Raw genomic sequence first — 22592 nt, forward strand, 5'->3', positions numbered from 1 at the left:
CAATAATCAATAAACTCCCACTCTATATCACTTATTATATAATTAACTACAAATGCATTTATATTAATATCGAAAGTCAGTTTTCAATCGCTGCACAAGAATGCTAGGGCACTCACATGGCCATAACTTTACCATCAATAACATTTAAAGCAGATCGTAACCATGTGAGCCCCAAGATCGCAGTTCAACTATATAAATTTACAGGTTTGCTGGCAGTGATAGTAAAAGTTTGTTTTAATAGTACTATTTACCAGGACTATAGCCACAAAATTACTTCAGGGACATATGTATACATATAGTCCACAAATTTATTTCGGTGCAATGGCTTCAGTCCCTTAGTCCTCCTCTTTGATATGTACCTGTTATTTACTACACCGAAGTAAACACTTTTGATTTTAAAAATTATTTTGTATACTCAATAATTTTAATTATATTTAACATTTTAAAATATGAAACATGTAGGTATATCAAATTATATCTTATTGATTTTTTAACTATTGTATATTGCTAGTCGAACTCGTCGTCTTCTAGGTTCAGTAATGGCATTGGGCGTGATATCTACAAATAAGCTAAAAGACTTGAATATAATCGACGAAAAGATGAATAAAATATTTCATTTAAACTATTTTAAACATGTGTAAAAGAAAGTACTTAAAAATTTGATATAGAGAAAGATTTTTAATTTTTATTAAGGCAATGAATTGAAGCTCAAGGTTCACATGATTATAACAAGATAACCCATAAGACTTTGATCTTATAATAAAGCAATAAATAAAAATTTGTTCAGTGAATGCACCTTTAAGATATGTATGATCGATATACAAATTATAATATTCTTGAAATAAAGTTCAAAGTATTATCCAAATGAGTATTTGAAAAAGGTTTGCGCATTTACAGCATTAAAAACTATAAAAAAATATCAAACATCATTTTTGCATAAAAAAAAGTTAATAATGCATAACATTTTATTTAACTAAAAAATATTTTTCTGTCTCTTAAATATTTCTATCAACTGCAGATAATCGTGTTTTTTTTTTACAAACAAAGAGCTGTAATGAAAACAACCTGCTTGTTGTTGTATTGGTGTTTATATAAATTGTATTGATAAACAAAATATATTGCATAACCTTGTATCTATAAGTTTCTTACTATATGAATATTTCTTTTACAAATTTATTTCAGTACTGTATATTATATACGAGTATTTTAGTTTTGATAAACAAGCTTGTGGCTAGAGAAATAACAATATCTATCTGGTTTTTGTTATTGTTGTCCCCGTTGAATAACAAATTCTTAGGCAGCCTTTGTTTACAAACATATAAAAAACTATTTTGTTACTTAACATTATTGCTGTTTTTGTTTATAGTTTGTAACAGCAAAACAACTTTTAGTGTAATAATTATGAAAAATCTCGATGTAAACACACTTAAGTATTTAATTATTATTTACGATAATAATTTTTATTTTTGACAAAAACAATCTAATAGAATAAACACTCAATATGTAAATAAATATACTACATATACAGTTGGTTCACAGCTTCTAATATACATAAATGCATTCACTTGTAACGAAATTGTTTACGAAATATAATTCATTACATATTGTGGCGTCGAATGTCCCGCGTAAACACTCTGCCGGGTCGCTACCCACAATAATACAGACGAGCCCACTTTGTGAGCCAATCAAATTAGAAACCGCAAAACATGTTTACGGAAGTATTTGCGTCTTTTTTTTTATAGAACCATTGATATTCTAAACATTAAGTAAACAAGTAAATTTTTGCAATTATTTAATATCCAACAGAATTTATTCAGAGAGGGCAGGAGAATTCACATCTTACACATATTCCACAAGTGACGTTGAAATGCTCAAAAGTTAATCTTTTAGTCCATATCTGATCATCTCATTTGACGTTAGTAGAAGCTCTTTTGACTTACATATATGGATTTATACATTATCAGTAAATAATAATTCTTATAAGGCACATACATATATGAAGAATATATGAAGTATGAATACTATGTGAATAAATATGAACATCACGCGATTTTCTATAAGTTGTTTTTTAATAAAAAATTTGTTATAATACTCATAAAATGATCTGATACTGTTTTAATTAATGAATAATAAAATTTAATTATTAAAAACTATATAATGTATTATTATTGTAATTTTTTTTTTAAATGAAAGATTATATGATAAAATTTATGAATAATTTCAATTTTACAGAAGAAATATACTGTCTTCATTCTGTTTAAAATTTAAACTCCCGAAATTGTGAGATATTGTCTCATAAAATTATTCATGATTTATGAACAAAGCAACAACAACAACAAAGTAAAAATCTATATAACAACTTCAACTTTAAAATCTATATCCCACACACCAACTGAACGCTTGCAAAACATCTTAGTTATCTTTAGTTTTATATTCGTCTTTGCTTCACCATGATCATTTTTGCGATATTCACTATGTTTATTATAGTGCAGTTTTTCGATATTTTATTACGCTTTAACCGGATAGAACATAACACGATTATTAACTAAAATAGATTATACCTTAATGGAGCTTAATCTAACTTATACGCCTTTATAGGTTGTCTTTTAAAAGTTGTTCAGATATTCATGAATTTATGTATACTTTTACAAGTGTCTAATAAGAATGGTTTTACAAATTGATAGATAATTACTTGGATATTGGTCCAGAAATCTATATTGTTTTGAAATAAAATATCAAAAATATCAGAATTATTAACTTATATGTGCTGAACTATTTTATACTTCTTTGCCAATACAATTTTTAAGTCAAAACTTCAAGAACAGATTTCGGTTAATAGTGATTTCGTGATAGTGGGTCATTTTCAGGGTATTGTGGGGTATTAGAATTAAGATTTAGTAGCTTTAAGAACAGCTCTTGACTATATAAGAAATACTAATGAAAATTTGTGATTTCATTGGGGTGGAATTGGTTTAGATCTACAATATCAAGTTCTATGGCAATGACATTTATTCATATACACTTCTTGAATAATTTTTTCGGTAGTTCATTCTTATTGTGTCAACCGCAAAACCCGGGCGTAAAATACTAATATACTATGTGACAGATAGGCTCATTTTCCTATTCACTTTCACATATCTTGGAATAAATCAATAACGAATTAATAAAAGATATGTTAGTAATATTTTATTTTTTTGAACTATAACACTACGGGTATATGTATATGAAAATATTATAAGTCTGTAACTATGTACGCACTGATTCGTTACTTCAATATTACTAATATTAAACGAGATGAAGTGTATCTTAATTGAATCTAAATTCGTCTTTAATTTTCTTAACGCATTAAATGAATCACTTGAAAAGTTCAACATTCATACAATATTTACTTAATAGATTCACTTAAAGAAAGCAATTCGTTGATTTAACTAGTTAAACTGTTTAAAGGTAAAAGTACATTTAAATAAAAAATAAAAACTATTAATGCGCAATATTTTCTTTTGCATATAAATTTATGCGAATTATTTAATCAAAACATATTTCAAAAAAAAAAAAAACAATACTGATAATAAAAAATTCTACACGCGCCGATGGGGTAAAGTGCGTCCTTCATTATACATTCGCAAAGTTTATCATTTGCTTACATAGAATACAACACAACGACTGTGTGCGCTCTTCAAATATAGTCACAAATATATCTAAGGTTTTAAAGTATCTAATGAGCTCTAACGTACTTTTTTCTCAAATTATGCGATAGTGTTTTGAGTTCAACACTCGTTTTTGCAAAGAAATGCAAAAGCTTTCAGATACCATTTCAAAATCTATCTCTCTTCACAAATTTTTATGTACCCGTATATGCTAACATTTGGATTCTTCTGTGTGCTAGTAAACTAGTTCTTGTTGATAATTCTTCCGTATATCTATCTTAACGCTACTATTTCTCAATTATGCAAAAATAAATTGCGATTCAGTTTATTTATTTATAAATGAAATATTTTATTAGTGCTTTTGCACCTACATAGATAATATACAATACATAGTTGTCAGTCTTCAGTCTTCAGTCTTTAGTCTTCACTATTTATTTTTATAGAAATATTATAGTAACAGTAACCTTGAATTTTTGCCGGTTTTCATAATAAATATGAGATAGAAATCTTGCGTATGCGTATCACAAGAAACATATACATAAAATAATTTATTCACGAATAGATTGGCATATTAATTAAAAAAGATCCAAGCAAAAAAAGGGGCTCGTTCCATTCGCTTCTAAGATCGTACGACATTTTCTGGTATATTTCTAAAAAAAATATATGTGGTACAATATCAAAAAGATAGGAATATGTATATGTATTTGTTTTTTATATTATTAGAAAATACTAAATATTTATGTTAAATTTATAATGTTGTGTACGTACTCAGTTCATCGTTAGTTTACAATGATGCATTGATACAAGTATTACCAAACACACGGATATTACTATATAAATTCTACTTAAACTGATCATAAATTTGTTCTGTGGTTAGTACGAGCTGTGATCTCAAAATAATGAAAATTTAATTTTATTTTATAAACTATTTATTTATTATCAACATAAACTTTGTTCTCTATAAAGTAATTCCCATTAAGTACTAAGTGAGTTGGCTTTCTCAGGCAACTTCCATTAATACAATTAGGCTTTAATTTTAACGACATATTTATCTATAATATATATCCATGTTTTATCATCTGTTATATTCGTTATAAAAATTTCTGAATTGTGCTGACTATATTCCTTTATTCCTAATCAATGTTTACACGACGTCGCTTAGTGCCTAAAACATCCTAAAAAAATGGTAAGCCTGAGCTAAATGAACTTCCGATATCATCTGTAACCTCACTTATAGCGATTTGGCAATTTCCAGACTATTTCCTTCATTTATTGCACATTATCGTTGATTGTTGGTATGTTAGTGCATTCAGAGTGATCATTAGAACGGTTTTAGCGAAAGTTCATCTCATTTGCGAAAAATTTACCAAAAGCAATAATACATTAAGTTCATGTAACTTTACTTTACATTATTTCCATCACTACACTCTGGATACAAACTATCATTCAGTCAAGAAACCAGAAGAAATCAATCAAAGCTATAAAAAACATAATAGTCAGCCGGAAAGGTTCCAGAATGTTATTTCAATGGACACAGTATAAATATTCATAGACAATAGAAAAGAACAAAACCAGACAGTATGAAGTACTTTTCCTACGTTAAAAAACTGCAATTGCAAAAAACAAAACGATTTCAGATTAAGAAAATTAATAATAAAGATTGCAGAAGAGGAAGAATCGTGCCCTACATGATATATTCTTCAAATCTAAAAAGTACGCAAGAAAACAGATGTAAACATCCACCAAATCATATGAATTACATCCACTTGGGATTTATTTTCCACTTTGTGATTGCTACCTAGAAGTTAAGTTCAAACAAAAACGCAAAAAGCAAGTAATTGGACTCTGATCAAATTATAACACCGATGAAGACCTATTTTAAAGGTCTCGGGAAATCGTTTGGTATCAAAGGTGTATCAAACGATTTAACTCAAATGATCAAATGAACTGCAAAAATAAATGACTTGACTCTGATGAAGTAATAGCACAAATACAGACCTAGATGAACACTTACTTATTTCAAATCCTTTAATATGAAAGATATAAAAATATTAAAAATTTGTTAGAATAATTATTTTAAAGTTGATGGAGAACACATTGATGAATAACACCAATATTTACCCTCAAGTTATAATAATATATCATGATCAAGTTTGAACTCAACTGTTGTTTATTATAATTTAAGAAATCTAAGTATTTAATATCAAGATAAATTGTATTAAATAATGTAAAAGGGCTTAATTGCTAAACTATATAAATCTGTTTACTAGACACATTTATCATAAGAGACCGTAAATCTCTTATAATTTTGAATATACATAGCCTTAATACTATAGTTGAACCACTTCTATATATTGTAAATGTTATTTAAATATTACCAATGTTATTTTAAAAAAGTGATCCAATTTGTTATACAGAAATGTCATTTTAAAAAAATTAATATGTTGTTTTTTTTTTGCTTAAAATGTTAATTTAATAATTTGTATTCGATATATTTTCTCCTTCAAAATTTTAACAAATGTCTAAAATACAAAATAAAAAGTAAATTCGCAATAGGGAAATCTAATGTAAATGTAAGTACTTTTCTATAACTTTTTGGTTCTATTATTGTAAAATATTAAAATTTAATAATATGAAATCAAGAAAAATAAGTTTATATGTTAAATTGATTTGTAAGGTTTATACCCAAAAACCATTTTAAACACTAAGAATAATAGAATAATAATAATAATAAAGAATAATAAAATTTATCAGATCATTGAATGTAATTAAAATTCTAATCAATATAGTTCTATTAGAATTATAAATTTTAGAAAATTTTTGGGAAAATTCATATTTATTAAAATAAAATTGAGTCATTCATGAAGTAATTTTATCACTTCACTAATAGTTATGTCTAAGTCATTACAATAATTATTATATTTATATTCATATTTTTTTATTGGGCTTGGATTTTCTTGGAATTAGTAAGAATAGCAGAATAGAACCTACTGCTTTCATTTCAATAATTTTTATCAGTCACATTTACAAGAATGATAAGAATTGTATCTGAAATAAAACTAGTTGCTTACATTTTTGCACATTTTCTCTGAGACCAACTGTTATTAATTACTTAAATATACATTTCCTGTATTCTGACTGCAATATATTTTTTCTTTTCCTCTATTTTATATTCTCGAATAAAAAAACTAATTGTGCGATGGTTTATACGACTTCAATTAAACGCTACATAGTTAACAGAAATTTATTAATATTCTATGTTCCCACATACTGATACATTTATCATAACTATTTAATGTTTTATTATGATTGTATCTACAATAGTTTATCAAAAGGTTTTAATTTAGTGTTTTGTTTGAACTAATAACGCTAGATTTTTCATTCTTTGGTTTTAATAGTGTACTTTATATTCAGTGTATTCCCGATATTGAATAAACACTTAGGTGACTGAGTAAACTCTTAGGTGACACTTACCTAAAAATTGTAATCATACTTAACCAATCCTATAGGCTCGGAATACTCACGATTTTGAATGCATTTTTCGATCCCTTAAATATTCACCTATAGATTGTGACTCCGCATGATTAGTAGATTGCTATGTATCTTACTTTCAGTTGCTGTTGATTTTTTAAAAGCAGTCATTTTTAATTTTTTATTATACTTTAATTTTTAACGATTTTTAATTTTAATATGATAATATAAACTAACATTAGATTTAAAGTAGCATGTTAGGTAAAAAACATATGACGAATAGTCACGACAGTTTTATGCTATTTCTAGTCATAACCATAAAGCCATGTTATGCAGTGAGTCAAATCCCAATTATCAATTTTATACCAACTTGGTACTTTTTGGTTGTAACTAAATTTAATTATTTATTTAAGTAAAAGGCTATTAAAGCACCCCGACCTAAAAGATCTATTGTGTGCCTAAAGGCCCAACTAGGACAATTTTAGACTATTTATAAACTAAATTTAATAATAATATGTATATTTACTCCTAAAATGTGCAAAATTTGACATTTATTACTAAGCAACAGTGTTTGGAACAGTTGACGAGGTATAGTAAAAAGCAGTCACGTCACGGCAATTGACGTTGTTGCTTTTAATGCAAAATGAAGTTAGATGTCAGTGTCAAATTTTTATTTTCCATTAAAAGCAATAACAATTACCGTGACGTGATTGCAATCATAATATGCACCTTTAAGTCACTATAGTGACCAAGGTGTTACCTTGATTTCTTGCTCCTATTCTCAAATTGTTAATTTACATTGAAAATAACAATAATTTCACTTTTGATGCAACCATAACTGTCTGCATAACATTAGTCTTAAACAATAGGTATTCAAGATTTTATATATGTAAAGTTAGAACCTATATAACATTGTGGGTATATATTTATCATAATTTTTTTTTTGACGAATGTAGTGTCACTACATTACCCTAGCACACATATCACCAACTTCTTGAATACCCCTATTATTATTGTTACTTTTATCAGTACTTCAATTGAAGTATACTCTATGTGTTGCTCGTTTTAAATACACAACGAAGAGATTACAGAGTATATTTTCCAAAAAAAAATAATGCAATCAAATGAAATACATTAACATACTCGCGTACGTAATTCTTTCTTTCCCATTCTGAGGTTCATTTAGTCTGCATATTTCCTCAATTTAGTATTCTTTTTATTTCATAAGTAGACGTATTTTATTAGTTTGGTGCATGACCATATGTTAATAAGAGTGATTAATCAATTTAATATTTAAATATTTAAAAATACTTGTCAATATACATTTATAAAAAAAAAGTTTTTCACAGTTTAGAATTTACTTCGCACGCCTATGTCTAAATGTTCGCTTATCTCATTTGTTAAATGTGAAATCTTATCTTTTTTATATGAAAATGTTCATCGATAAGAATTCCAGTATATGACATTACTTTAAACTATGTATTACAGTTTGGAAAGGCTGAAAAACTAAAAAAAATCATCGGTAAATTAGTTCGCACATTAAAATAAAATAAAGCAAATTTAATAGAAGTAAGTTAATTATATGTTCTATTGTTAAAGTAAAATATTTAAAACAATTTTATTAATTGCCAAATTTTGTGGTGCTGGTGGTGATAAAGAAATAATTTGTGAATACAATATAAATGTAAGGTGCTATGTATTAATTACACATAACCTCAATAAAATAATTAATATGTACATATACATTAAAAATAACGATCAATCAATGCAGTTCACTCATATTAAATATAGACAAATATTTGCAAAATATTTTAATTAATTTGTATTTTTTTTATAACAAATCTTCAATATAATTTATGAAGTGATAACTTAATAATAGATAATTAACGTTAATGTTTGTTATTAATTTTAGTACATAATTAATAGCAATCTATTATTTAATGGGACTGAAAAAAGGAAAAGAATTTTATCTGAAACGATAGGATATATAAATATTTATTGAAAATTAACTTTAAAAAATATTAATAACCCAGTGAATCATATGCGCCAAAGACTCTGTCAAAACTATATTTTATTATTTCAATTGGAAAAAACAGATATATCTAGTAATATCTGCCTATGCAAATATGTCCAAAGTACACATTCACAGTTTTTTAAAACATTTTTTACTTAAATGAGTTTATAAGTAAATAAGTTACTTTATAAGTTACTTAAATGATTTTATTGTATTCATTTGTAACCATATTACATACTAAGCAAGCTTCTTAGATCTTTAACGGAAATAATAAGTGGCAGTTGGCTTTAGAACGATTTATGTTTAATAACGTCAAGTACCAATGAAGACAGTTAATCATTCATGTAGACTCAGTATCCTCCTTGAGAACTCATATACATACATTGTACTTACGTTCTTAACCAGCTTTTTAGTGAACTTTCAAAAAAAAGATGATATTCTCCTGCAGCAAACACTGTACTGAAGTCAGAGTTTAGTCATGCTGCAAATCCATTTCTCCCACATAACACTGTCTAATTATTACATATGTCTCTAAATCTATTCGGCTTAATGCAGTTTATCAATTGCCAGATGGCATATACCATATACCATGAATATAAATCAGTTATGTCTTGGCACCATTTAAATGAAAAATTTTAGAATATTGGAACCAATTTTTTTTTTCTCTAGTGGTTTATAATGCGTTTATGTCTTCCGTCAGTTAATTTACAAATAGATTTGCAAAATTTAACAGTAACTGACACTAAACGTCACAACCAATAATTTAACGATGAGTTAAAATTTCGAAATTACTGTCATGTAAGGATAAAGGCGATCATAAATACCTGTGGTAGCAAATTTTACAGGAAAACAAGGTAAATTTATACAAATCTGAAATCGCAGCCATCTTACAGAAAAACGCGCTCATATCGTAAAATTTAAAGTTTAATTAATACATTATTATTTACACACTCCCAATAATGCATATAAATATCGGTATTAATATTATAAGAAGGCAGGTTCACTTGGTTTAATCTATTGTTTATTAATTACATTCTTTTGTATATATATAAGAAAAGCGATTTTCTACTTTAACTAATGCCCTTGCTTCGCCTTACAGAAATGTTTCTGTTGCAACTATTATAAACTCTAATAACTAGCACAAGTTTCGTTATTAATTAGATTTAATTATTGGGTTCTTGGGTTCTTATATAGGCAACACTTTATACACATAATAATGATCATTATTATATTATTAATAAACACATAATAATTAAAACATTTCGCAAATAAAGTCTAACAAACTAACATAGAATTAAAAATATAATCTGTAAAAGTCTTACTTATTTTAAGAATTTTTTTACAAATCTGCCAGATAAATTTATTCAACATCAACTTTATTCATCGTAGATACAAAAGAAGAGAGTTTGGGACACGCTATTTACAATAAGTAAACACAGAAAAATATGCCTCTTTTTTCCAAGAAAACTCCAAAAACTGAATCGAACCTTCAAAATGACAACAACAACACAGCGAATGGTAAACCAACCACAAATGGAACTGCTGCAGTTGCTCGAGTCAGTGACCCAAACATCACAAAGCCACAGTTAATTTTTCATTGCCAATTAGCGCATGGCAGTCCCACGGGTCTAATAACAGGTTTCTCTAGTGTGCGAGAACTTTACATCAAAATTGCCGAATGTTATGATATGCCAGTTGAAGATATACTTTTCTGTACTCTCAATTCGCACAAGGTCGATATGAACAAATTACTCGGTGGTCAAATAGGCTTAGACGATTTCATTTTTGCGCATCGAAAAGGACGTCCCAAAGAAGTGGAAATTGTAAAAACAGAAAATGCATTGGGTCTAACAATTACCGATAATGGTGCTGGCTTTTCTTTTATTAAACGCATTAGAGAAGGTTCAGTTATTGACAAAGTAGGACATATATGTGTTGGCGATCACATAGAAAAACTTAATGATATTAGTATGGTGGGTAAACGACATTATGAGGTGGCACGTTTGTTGAAAGAAATACCAACAGGAGATACTTTTACATTGCGCTTAGTTGAACCCATGACAAGCGGATTTCAAGGTATCGGTCCACGTAGTCAAGCAAAAGGACCCTCAAATCGTGGTTATGGTAGCGGTAAAGAAACTCTACGGTTTAAAGCGAATGGTAATGCAGAAATTGAAGACAAACCCGATGATTCAGCACAATCTGGTATCGAAGCCATTAATAATTTACTAGAATCATTTATGGGCATAAATGACAATGAACTAGCCTCACAAATTTGGGACTTAGGTGTTAATCAAACAAATTCTATGGACTTTGCAGAAGCAATCGATAATTCAGATTTGGAGTCTTTCGGATTTACTGATGATTTTATTATTGAACTTTGGGGTGCTATAACCGATGCAAGGCGTCTCAAAACTGAAAAGAATTGAACTTGAAATGTGTCATTCCTAAATCATTTTATATTTAGTTTAAAAAAAACTCATAGTTTTATTGAGCTATGTTATAATAGGTATTACCGATTTATAGACAAACACTATTTTGCCAGACAATAAAATATCAATTAAATTTTACAAAAAAAAATTATGTGTTTGACATTAAAATCTATTTTATATATAAAGCTATGTTGTAAAAAATTACTTTGAAGTAGAAAAAATCGCATTTAAATATTATAAATATTTATTTTTATGAAATTAATTAAATAAAATGTTAAATGAATTGTTCTGCTCATTTTAATTTATTTTTCTATAAATTGTATATTTATTAAATAGTTAAATAAAAACAAAATATTTATTATTTTAAAATACAAAAACATGATTTTTTTATTCATTTGTCATATTTATTTAGTATTTTTCCATTATTTATATTAAATATTATTACCCACGTGCTTAGTATTTTCAAATTTTATTTAAATATTTTATTTACCTTTCTTCTGTTTTATATTTTTTTTATTAATATATTTTTGGCAGCAGTAAAAAATTTTTCAAAAAAATTTTGTGTGGGCGGTAAATATAATTTGTCTGGCAATGTTTCCTAGTCCATTCATGAATACAATTTTATCAGCTGACTAATATAGATTTTATAAAATAATTTTTAAAGTGCCCTATAAAAACAAAACTATAATATGTATAAATAAATTATTTATTATAATTCACGAAAAAAAAATATGAATTTTCATTAGATGATGACTAATGATTGATATATATTTTTGTTTATTGTTATAAACTATAAACCATATAGGAAATTTAATGGATCCTATGCAAATATAGCAGTAAAATCATGTATTGATCAAGTATTGATATTCTAGAATATGATTATAGTAGTAACTCGATTATTGCTCGTATTAAAAACCGGGATCGGTTTGTAAATTACTTTCACTTTTTGCACTATTAGTCAGGTTATGACGTCAGTGCAGTTTTCATTGTTACTTAAAAGAAAATTGTTAATAACGTTTTAATTCTAATATTACTAATCATGATAATAAATTTTGGTTGAGAACATTTTTTTTAAGAAAAATGAAACTTGTTTTCTTTAATTATTGAAATTTTTGACGAGAATAATTTTCTCAAATATCAGCAATATATTGCTCAATTTCGGAATCGGATATTTGCTTCTTTCCGAAGAGAATTTGCAATGGATTAATAGGACACTTCACCAGTCAATTATAAGTATAACTCAAAAAGAATTATATCTTTACTATTCCATCCAGAAAATTTTTTAAACAGTTTTTAAAAAGATAATGAATCAAGTTAAATTACATTAACCCATTTCGGACCACCGTGTGTTGCACCACACGGCTAGTTTTGAATATTTTTTAATATACAAGGAATATTTTATATATTTTAGGCAAAAAGAAAGTGAGAGTAATCTTTTAAGTAAATATTAAACATTTCTCATTTACTTAAAATTATTTTATTTTATTATTTAAATTTAAAATTTCATAAAATTTCAAGTCTGAAATTGCCTGGTACTTGATGGGTTAAAGACATTCCACATCCCACGCATTGCCTTTTCAGGTTGATATATAATATATGAGACTTTGATTTTCTTGTAGTTCAGTCTGTTATGTATTATAATATTCTCATACATGGACTGTATTAAGCATTCACAGTTTGAAAGGCTTGAAGAGATATCAATAAAGAAAATGGTTGTCTCCAGAAATATTGCAGTAGCATTAGTACATATAAATAATTATTCCCTTACTTATTTAATGCCCCAGAACTAATGTTTTTATATTAACTTAAACGTTCTATTACAGAAATGTTATCTTCAGAAGTATTGCAGTAGCATTAGTACATATAAAACAAATAATTATTTCCTTATTTTTTACTTTGGAAAAAAGCTAGATCTAACAGCTTTGTGTATCGATTATTTTACTGCTACTTTATTTTATTCAAGCGAAGAACCTAAAAATGTTGCAAGTACCGAGTACGCAATAAAAAATTTTTAATGTCGCTAATATCAAGGTGTCCAAATATTGAGTATGTGTAAGAATCAAGTTCAGTACGGTAGTGTTAAAATATTAATTTAGTAATTTAAATTTAAATAAAAGTCCTCGATATTATAATTTTCATTGTTTAAGGTTTATCTTATTTGCAAGTCAACATTAGAAGAATTATAAATTAAAAGTAATATGACCAATGATCAACAAGGACTAAGCTTATAGACACCAATTTCCAATGATAATATAATACTTGCCCACAGACCAGTATAAAATATTTTCCCCTTCAGATATCAAATGGAAACCTACCTTGTAAAACAATCCTTAAAATTTTTTTTTGGCCAGACAGTGATTAAAATACCACATCCATATTGAATTAAATGATAATAAATAATTAATTTGATTTTATTCGTTAAAAGCTAATCAATTTTAAAATCCTATGAAAATGTTCTTATTATCCAATATTTCATTTTGTAATTGAATATTCCGTCCATTTCGTAACTTTTCTTCATTATTTCACTTCAATGCTTATTAATCTTTTTAAAATCATCCACAATGACCTTGTACCCCATTGTATTTCAAAATTTTGTTCTATTATATATATTTTACAGTTTCTTAATTATGATTAGTCGAGCAATGCACTCTTTCTGTGAGTAATACATTTTATGAAATTTTTTTAAATAGACTAATTAGATAAGATAGGAAATGTGAAAGGAGGTTACTAAAATATTAATTTAATTTTGCATTATACAATAATATATTATATTTTTTTAACTTGAGTATAAATACTAAGTTTAAAATAAAACTCAATGTTAGTTCTTTGCTCCAAGAATACTTTCATCTGCACTGTGTTAACGATTTCAATAAAAATTTATCTCTCATCCTAAAAAAATGTATCACAATAGTTCTTATTACGTTAATTGTAGTCGTAAAGTTTTATTAACTTACTACTTACTGGAAAATATTTTAAAGTGTCTTTTTAAAATGATGAATTTAAAACAATGTAATAATTTGATGACAACAGATCTGTTTTAATTGAAAAGAATTCAGCTGCTTTAAAATCCCTGAGTTCAGTACAATTTACATCTTGGACGGTTTTTTGCTACACGTCTCGAAATGAGAGCTTGTCAGACGGGGTGCTTTATAAATTGTTGTGGAACATATGAAAGATCTCGGCATACAGCTGCATCTTGGAAACATTTATTGAATTCTTTTTGTATTAAGCAATTTAATTAAAGGTGGAAGGATTCAAGGATATGCAGTAATCTGCAAGCAATTTGGCCACGTTATATTAAAAAAAAAAATCTAGCATTCTAATTGAGATTGTCAGTAAATTTATTATTCACAGCCGTTGAAGATTACAGCTAGAAGTTTAAATCTTCTGTTTAATAATTCTGTAGTTGTAGGGAGAATGATGAAACTGGCTTATATATGTTTGGTAATTGTGCAGAACATGCATGGCGGTGATTAACTATACTAGGCGCGTACTTTTTTTAAGGATCTTGGCTAGCTGTAGGACCTCCTCCATTTCACGCTTTACCAGAGTTTCAAGGTAGTTTTTAATTTTTGAGTTATTATACGATAACACAATCGACCAATGGATCTAATTGGATTCTTAGGATCGCCGGTATGACATAATCTAACCTAACGTTTTTCGAAACTCTAACTTTGCTCTCTTCATCTGTAACTAAATTTGCGCATACATATTTCAAATATATATTTTAACTTTTTATTTCTATTCAATAATATTTATACTTAGAGAACAATAAAAGTTTTTTATCGTTCTTTGGATGATGATATTATTGAATTGGTAAGAATAATATTCTAAACAAAACAAAATGCGATATTCGTCCTAAAAGGAATATATCCTCAGGAATTGCATTATGTAGTATAGAAAACTGTTTCCAACAATGTTGCAGAAAACCTTTTAGACTCAACTGCATAACCAGGCTCTGAGAAGACTTTTTAAGGCGGTACATTAGGACGACTTCAAGATTGATCCGATCAAAAAATACATAAAGGATACAGCCCTGAAACTATTTACGAAAACTCACAGGCTTTCCAACATCGCGATATCGAATCTCCAAACGGTTACAGGTTCTTCGGGAAGTATTGCAGATCTGAGGTCAGTTATTGCTTAGTCTGAAGAAATGATAAACAATAATCCAGCCAAGGCGTAAAGATGGGTTATGAAGAAACCTCAGCGTTAATAGAGAGTAAAAGTGCTCAAGTCCACTGACTCAACTGACTAGTCTCAACACATAATAACATTCCAGCCCATGAACGAAACCTTAACCTTAGAGCAACCTTGATAAATAAGCTTCTAACATATAGTCAGTGCCAATCAGAGTGATAACTCAAAATAATTTCATACCGATATAGTTTATAAAACTGAAATATTAACACATATTCATTTTCATATAGTATATTAATATTAATATTGTGTATGAAATATTTTTTATAAAACATCTGTGAACCGATTTATGTCAGGGCACAACAAATTAAAAAGATAAGGGTTTGTGAATGTATCAAAAGAAAATAATGGGGCGATACTTTTATGAGTCATCACATAAAATGAATATATCGTATGTTGTACGTGTACTCAAACTTACACAATAACTATAAAGTGTTAAACCAGCTAATTAAATTTATAATTACACTTTAAGCAGTTTTACTTTTTTATGTACGCAATTAACACAAAATACTCTAAGGCAGAAATATTTTATATACACTACAAACAAACAAACAATAAAGCAGTGGTAAAAGTAAAGGCAACAACGACAAATTAAACAAAGCACTTGATAAGAACCACTGACTTTTTGTTTTAATTATTTACGCACATAATATTGAACTTAATTCATATATGCATGCAAAATATTTGTCTGTAAAAATATATTGAGATATATGTATGTATATAACAATATTGTGCATATAACTAAATGTAAACTATAGACAAATATATATGTGTGTGTATTTTTAATGAAGTGGGGTGATATAGTATAAACATTACAAAATAAACGTAAACAATTATCATATGCTTAAAAGCTTAGCGTTATGACGTATATCGCTAAGAGAGAAATAGAGTAAATAAAAAAGTTTTCAAAGAGTTAAGTTGTTTATAAAAAAAAACATGTTGTTAGCAATGTTGAGAAATTGTATAAGGAAGAAACAAATGATCTTGAGAGAAAAATAATATAACAAATACATTTTCTCTTTAAGTCATTTGTATTTCCGCTATTCATCATAAAACTAAAAGCTTCTTTATATGTCTACAGACTTATGACTTCTGTACAGAATTGTTGCTTCAACGATTACCCCCCATAAACGATACAAATTTTATTTCTTACGCTCACACACACATATGTAGTTGTTTAGTTAATTTGATTAATACAATAAAGCAGCCAGTTTATATGAATCGCTGTGCTTTGCTGTGCAAGTTTCAGTGTTAAAATCGCACTTGACGGAATAACAGTAGAAGTCGGAAATAAAAAGAGTTTAAAATTTAAATTTAAATAATTTAAGAACTTTTAAGACTGAAATATATAATTAAGTTTATTCATATTAATATAGTAAATAAAACATAATCAAATAAATTGAATTTATTATAAGAACAAAAAATAAATAAACTAAAGAAGTAGAGTGTTAATAATTACATGTGCTGTAAAAAAACAAATAAATATGTGAAACTCACTAGTTTTTCAATAGTTTAAAAAAAATATTGTATTGTAAATTAACAGTACGTTGACATATTATTTTAAAAATTTGTATAATTTTTCTGAAATTTTAAACAATTATAAGAAGGTATTTTGAAAACCCTTTTTCTTTATATTTTTATTGTTTGTGAATTTATTTTTTTTTGTTTTACATTTGCTTGTGCTTTTATTTTTCGTTATTTTGAAAACGTTACCAACACTCCGCATTGGACTTTGATACCAAACACTTTGCTTTTAGCTAGAAATTTGTTGAATCTTCGTATGTTTATACAAGAATCGAGTGATTCGTTTATAGCCAGCGAGTGACTAAACCGCAAAGGCAATGAAATAAAAACCGGAAAACTGCAATTGCAACTTAGCAACTCTGTTAAAGTTAGAGCTTCATGAAAAGTGAAAGAACTGAAATAAAAATATAAACAATTGTTGTTTAGCTTAATATAAACACTTATATATAGGAAGACATTAATATTAGAACTAAAACTATATACACAATATATGTATATGATTAAATCCCTTTATCGATTTTCGAGACAAGTACAGTAGTAGTGTCTAACGACTAATGTTAGTCGTTTGTTTTATTTAATATAAATATACAATACTTAAAAAATATACTCTATAATTATGTATTGTTTATTTGTGATTTAAAATTTTTTGAAAAATAGCCTTCACTTAAGTTGTACGACCGACAAGGTTTGTTGTTGTCAACAACAGCTGAAATATTTAAAAATAATGCAGCGTCACATGTGCATTGCAGATTGTGTTTATGTGTCTAGAATTGTTAATTGCGATAATAAATGAAATTCATTTATATTTCTTTAATAAAAAAAAACAGTTTCATCTATTGGTACCATTTCAATATATCCGGTTTTTAAATAACGAAATGCCTATATTATCAGAAATTATTACTGTTAAATATACATTTTTTTTTGTTTTTGCAAAAAGTTTAACCTTTAGAACTGTTAGTTTAATATTAATTTTAAAACCAGTTTAATAAAAACAAAATAAAAAAAAAGTGTATTAGATATACTATTTATTTATTTTTGTTTGAAGCTCAGAGTAATTTTATAAAAATTCAGCATCATAACTCAAAATAGTTAAGTTGAGTCTTAAAAGAAGTGAAAGCATATATGGGCTTAACTCAAAGTGGCGTGATTTCTTTACGCACAGCAGCAGAAATATTAAAACTGACTGAAGTATAAAAATTAAGCAAAACCTGAATTTGTTTAATACAAAAATAAACAAAAATCAAATAAAAGTATTAATAAAAGAGTAAAATATGTTAAGAAAAAAAAGATATTCACTTCTTTAAAAACTATACTTTATTTGCAAAAAAAAATATAATAAAAAAATTAATTTTTCTTGATTTTATTCCATTCTAATATACATAAATTAATAATTCATTCTAGTCAATTATTAATTTTTTTTTAAACTAATAATTATAGAAATTGTACTTTGTCACTTATATAAAAGTGGTAGCTTTGCTATTTTATTAACAATTAATAATTACTTTTGAATATCGATTTTAAGCAAAAAAAAATTTTTGCAGATAAACTTATATTCCATCATTTCACATTGAACTTTTTTTTTGGAGCATACCAAAGTGACGTGTTTTTATCACGCGATAATATGGCATGATCGACGGTTTTATTGTTAAGCAAAAAATTTATAACCGCGGTTTTTGTTTCAAAGCTTATAGATAACAGTAAAAACAAAAACAAAAAAAAAATATTTTCGTACTTAATACCAATACAGTAGTACTTATTTATTATAGTAATATACTGATAAAATAGTTTTAACTTAAAATATTTGAAATGTTTATAGTTGGAAAAACAACTGATAACAGTACTTAATATTTTTAAAGATATTTTCCAAATAAATTTCCCAAAAATAATGAAAAACAAACAATTTGCTACAATATTTTATGAACATTAAAAACTTATTATCAATAAAATAAATTTTACTACAAAAATATTGATTGACTATATAAGTTCAATATTTTTAAATCGTATTTCTTATAACGTTTGCGATTGTCTTCATCAATAAATCGTTTCCTGATGCGAGGCTACCTCTTTCTTTTCGTAGAAAGGTGTTTTTAAATGATGGGTTCCAAGCCCGACACATAACCTCATATATCTATGAAAAGGATTTCGGTGCACACATTAGTTCACTACGCACGGATGAATGAACTATCCAGAGGGGGCCAAGTGAAGGCTGTGTGTCAACTTGGAGAGAACAGTGACCATATTAAATGCAAGCAGAATCTTTACCTTGCATGTTTACTTTCTTTTTCCTCTTCCACCGACTCAAATTGCCATTGCGAGGAACGCGTTTTGAGACCATAGAAGTCATAAGGTAAAAGTCGCCACACGAAAATTTTTCGACTTTTTGTATAGACGCCCAACAAAAACTAATTGTACGATATGCGTTAAACTTTGACAGAATGTGTATAATAGTATTGCCAGCGTGAAAATAAAAAAAAATTACCGATTGGATAACCGCGGGAATTCAAAAATAGGCCTCTCATTCTTTTTTGATCAAAAGGTATAGTAGCTTTTTTAAGGAATCTAGATGATTTTAAATCCTCAGATTTTTGTACTGTAAGACAATTAGCTAATAAGTCTAAATGAACCCTTAGGATCACCGTTGGAAAAGCTATAAATGATTTATCAACTCTTATTGTTTGATTGATATCGCTAGGAGACGAGTACTATTGTTTGTTAATAAATTAAATAAAGGCAGTAACTTACAGTTATGTGCAAAACAATTGTAACAAAGCCATAGTCGCAGTTTAAGTGAAAATATTACTACTAACAAATAGGTAAAAAATCAAAGTATTAATTAATATTTATTAAGTACTTTATTTATTTTTTGATGTATAAAATAAATTAAGAAACAATACATCGATCTCGTTGAGATGTCCCGTAACAGACTTGTCGTAGGATTGTTAATGGTTCACAGTTGTTTAGGAAACTATCCTAGAAGATAAAATCCCCGGTTTAATTAATCCTGTTGCTGTTTTTTGGGACAACAATAAAATTCTCTCATATCTGCTTTGTTATTATTCTGTGTGGCGATGATTGAATAATAAGGGCCTACCTTGGATGATCTTGGCCACCTTCAGGACCTTCTTCTAAAGACTATTTTTAAACATCTGAATTCTTATACCTATTATTTTAATAGGTCAGTAGGCCTACGTGAATCCTTAGGATTGTCGATTTAACCCAAGTTAAACTACAAAATCATATCTTATTTCCATATAAAAAACTTTTAAAAGTCAAATTTTGTTATTGAGCAATTTTTCTTTTTAAACACATATTTTTATAAAAGGGGTTAAAATACAATAACATATATACATCTGTATCTTCATTGTACAGTACAGTAACTTCCTATTAGCGATTATTTGTAAAAATATAAAATAAAACCTAACCGTTACTAATGATTTTTTATAATAAATTTAATAGATTTAAATAATCATTTGTTATGGTCATACTGAATAGCTTTCAGCTATTTATTCATTATATACAAATTAAGAAAATAATTGAAAATGAACAAATTTCCTGTGTATTCGGTAATTGTATAATATGTTTAGCTCATGTACATTCTGGTAAATTATTTTTCTATGGCACTTTTAGGGTTTCTGCAACAGCAGCAAAAGTTTTTCACTTCAAATTTTCTATTCATGCTCGTTTACGTTTATACAATTGCATACAATATATACAAAATTGGCAAAAGTTAAAAAAAGTATAAATAAATATTTCCTAGCAACTGTTAAAAACATTAGTCGTTGCCACATGTACTTGCATGAGTTTTCCTATTTTCGTATTGACGTCAAGGATGACACCTGCAGTGGCTTCCCTTTTGGGATTTTTTCAATTGTATCTTCAAATCAAAAGTGTTGTTATCTATATTTAGAGTTATTATTGTTATAATATGAATTATTCTTTTACCATATTGTAAACCTCGTAATATCAAATACATTTTCTTCATTCCATTGTGTTCTTAAAAGAACATTGAGACATAACGAACTTTTTCCAACTGTAACGATTTCTGGTTTCAAACACTTGGAAGGAATAAAATAATTTTCAAATTTGAATAATTGATTTGCAGTCCAACAAATTATATACAGACTATAAACTAATTGATTTCAAAGTCAAATATTTCCTAACATCACTAATGCTAAATACTTGACAATACTCAAACAGTGTTATATGGTCAGCCGAATTTCAATAAAGTAATCAAATTTGTGTTGTTGTTTCTTTATTACTGTTCGAAAAGTTGTTAGAAAGACTAAGTATAATATTTAATTATGATAAAATATTCCCTATGGGTGTGGAAAAATTCGGTTGGCGTTCGTAGAAAATTAGAAAATCATTTAGATAAACTGTCCTATATATTAATCTTTTATACAAATGTATATCTGAAGCGATTTAAATATACATCAAATATTAAATACATGTTAGAAAGATTAAAGATAATGATTAGTTATAATAGTATATATGTTACAGATCCGAGAAAGTGTAAGATGCCAATCGCAAGAAATTGGAATCTAAATTAGGCATACTACTTAATATATTAATTAGTCATATTAGTATGACTATGTACTAGTCATATAAAGTATGTCTATATATGACTACATAGTATATTTTAAAAAATCTAAAAATGATTATATTATAAAAATCTTATAAGAAAAACCACGAGTGTTCTTTTATTGTAATAATACATTCATTATAGAGATGGATAAGTTTAGGAAGGTGATAGCAAAAAAATTGGGATCTACTTGAACCAATTTATCTGTCATATAGTTTGAAAAAATACTCAATGACTCATATTTTCATTTTTTTCGACATTTTGAATGAAATATACTTCCGATGTAGAATATTTTTTTTAATTTTTGACAACTTACAAAAAAAATATTTTTAAAAATATATTTTGTAATTTTTTTGTTCATTCAATTTTAATAACATAAACATAGCAATAAATTTCCTCACATGATTAATTCAGTTACTTTGCCAAATTTTCTGTATTTTTCCTCTTGAAAATATTAAAGTAAATAAAAAAAAGTGAAGAAAAAGCTATTTTAATTTATATTTGAAATATACAATAGTTTTTTTTCATCTCAACGACCTCTAGTTATTAGTGTAAATAATCCAAATACATATTTATATAGCAATATTGCGCACCGTCAAAAAAGGAAAAAATAATATTCTTAAAAATTTTCCGAAACTTTTTCAAGATTTTTGCATTTCGGTGAAGCATTTGGGCATTCATCCATTTTTAGAACGCTTACCTTGGCCGCACACAAGTACAAA

At 27.0% G+C, this 22592-nt stretch overlaps 1 protein-coding gene across 1 annotated transcript; it reads left to right on the top strand.

Moving 5' to 3' along the window:
- The first annotated feature begins 6119 nt into the window (after positions 1-6119).
- LOC119682380 (PDZ domain-containing protein GIPC3-like) lies at positions 6120-11699 on the top strand. The gene is made up of 2 exons (XM_038095810.1): positions 6120-6220; positions 10522-11699. Exon 2 carries the CDS (start codon positions 10578-10580, stop codon positions 11559-11561), a length of 984 nt encoding a protein of 327 aa, XP_037951738.1. The 5' UTR covers positions 6120-6220; positions 10522-10577; the 3' UTR covers positions 11562-11699.
- The last annotated feature ends 10893 nt before the right edge of the window (positions 11700-22592 follow it).

This window comes from Teleopsis dalmanni, chromosome 2, assembly GCF_002237135.1.
Source record: "Teleopsis dalmanni isolate 2A chromosome 2, ASM223713v2, whole genome shotgun sequence".
In the NCBI taxonomy this organism is placed as follows: Eukaryota; Metazoa; Arthropoda; class Insecta; order Diptera; family Diopsidae; genus Teleopsis; species Teleopsis dalmanni.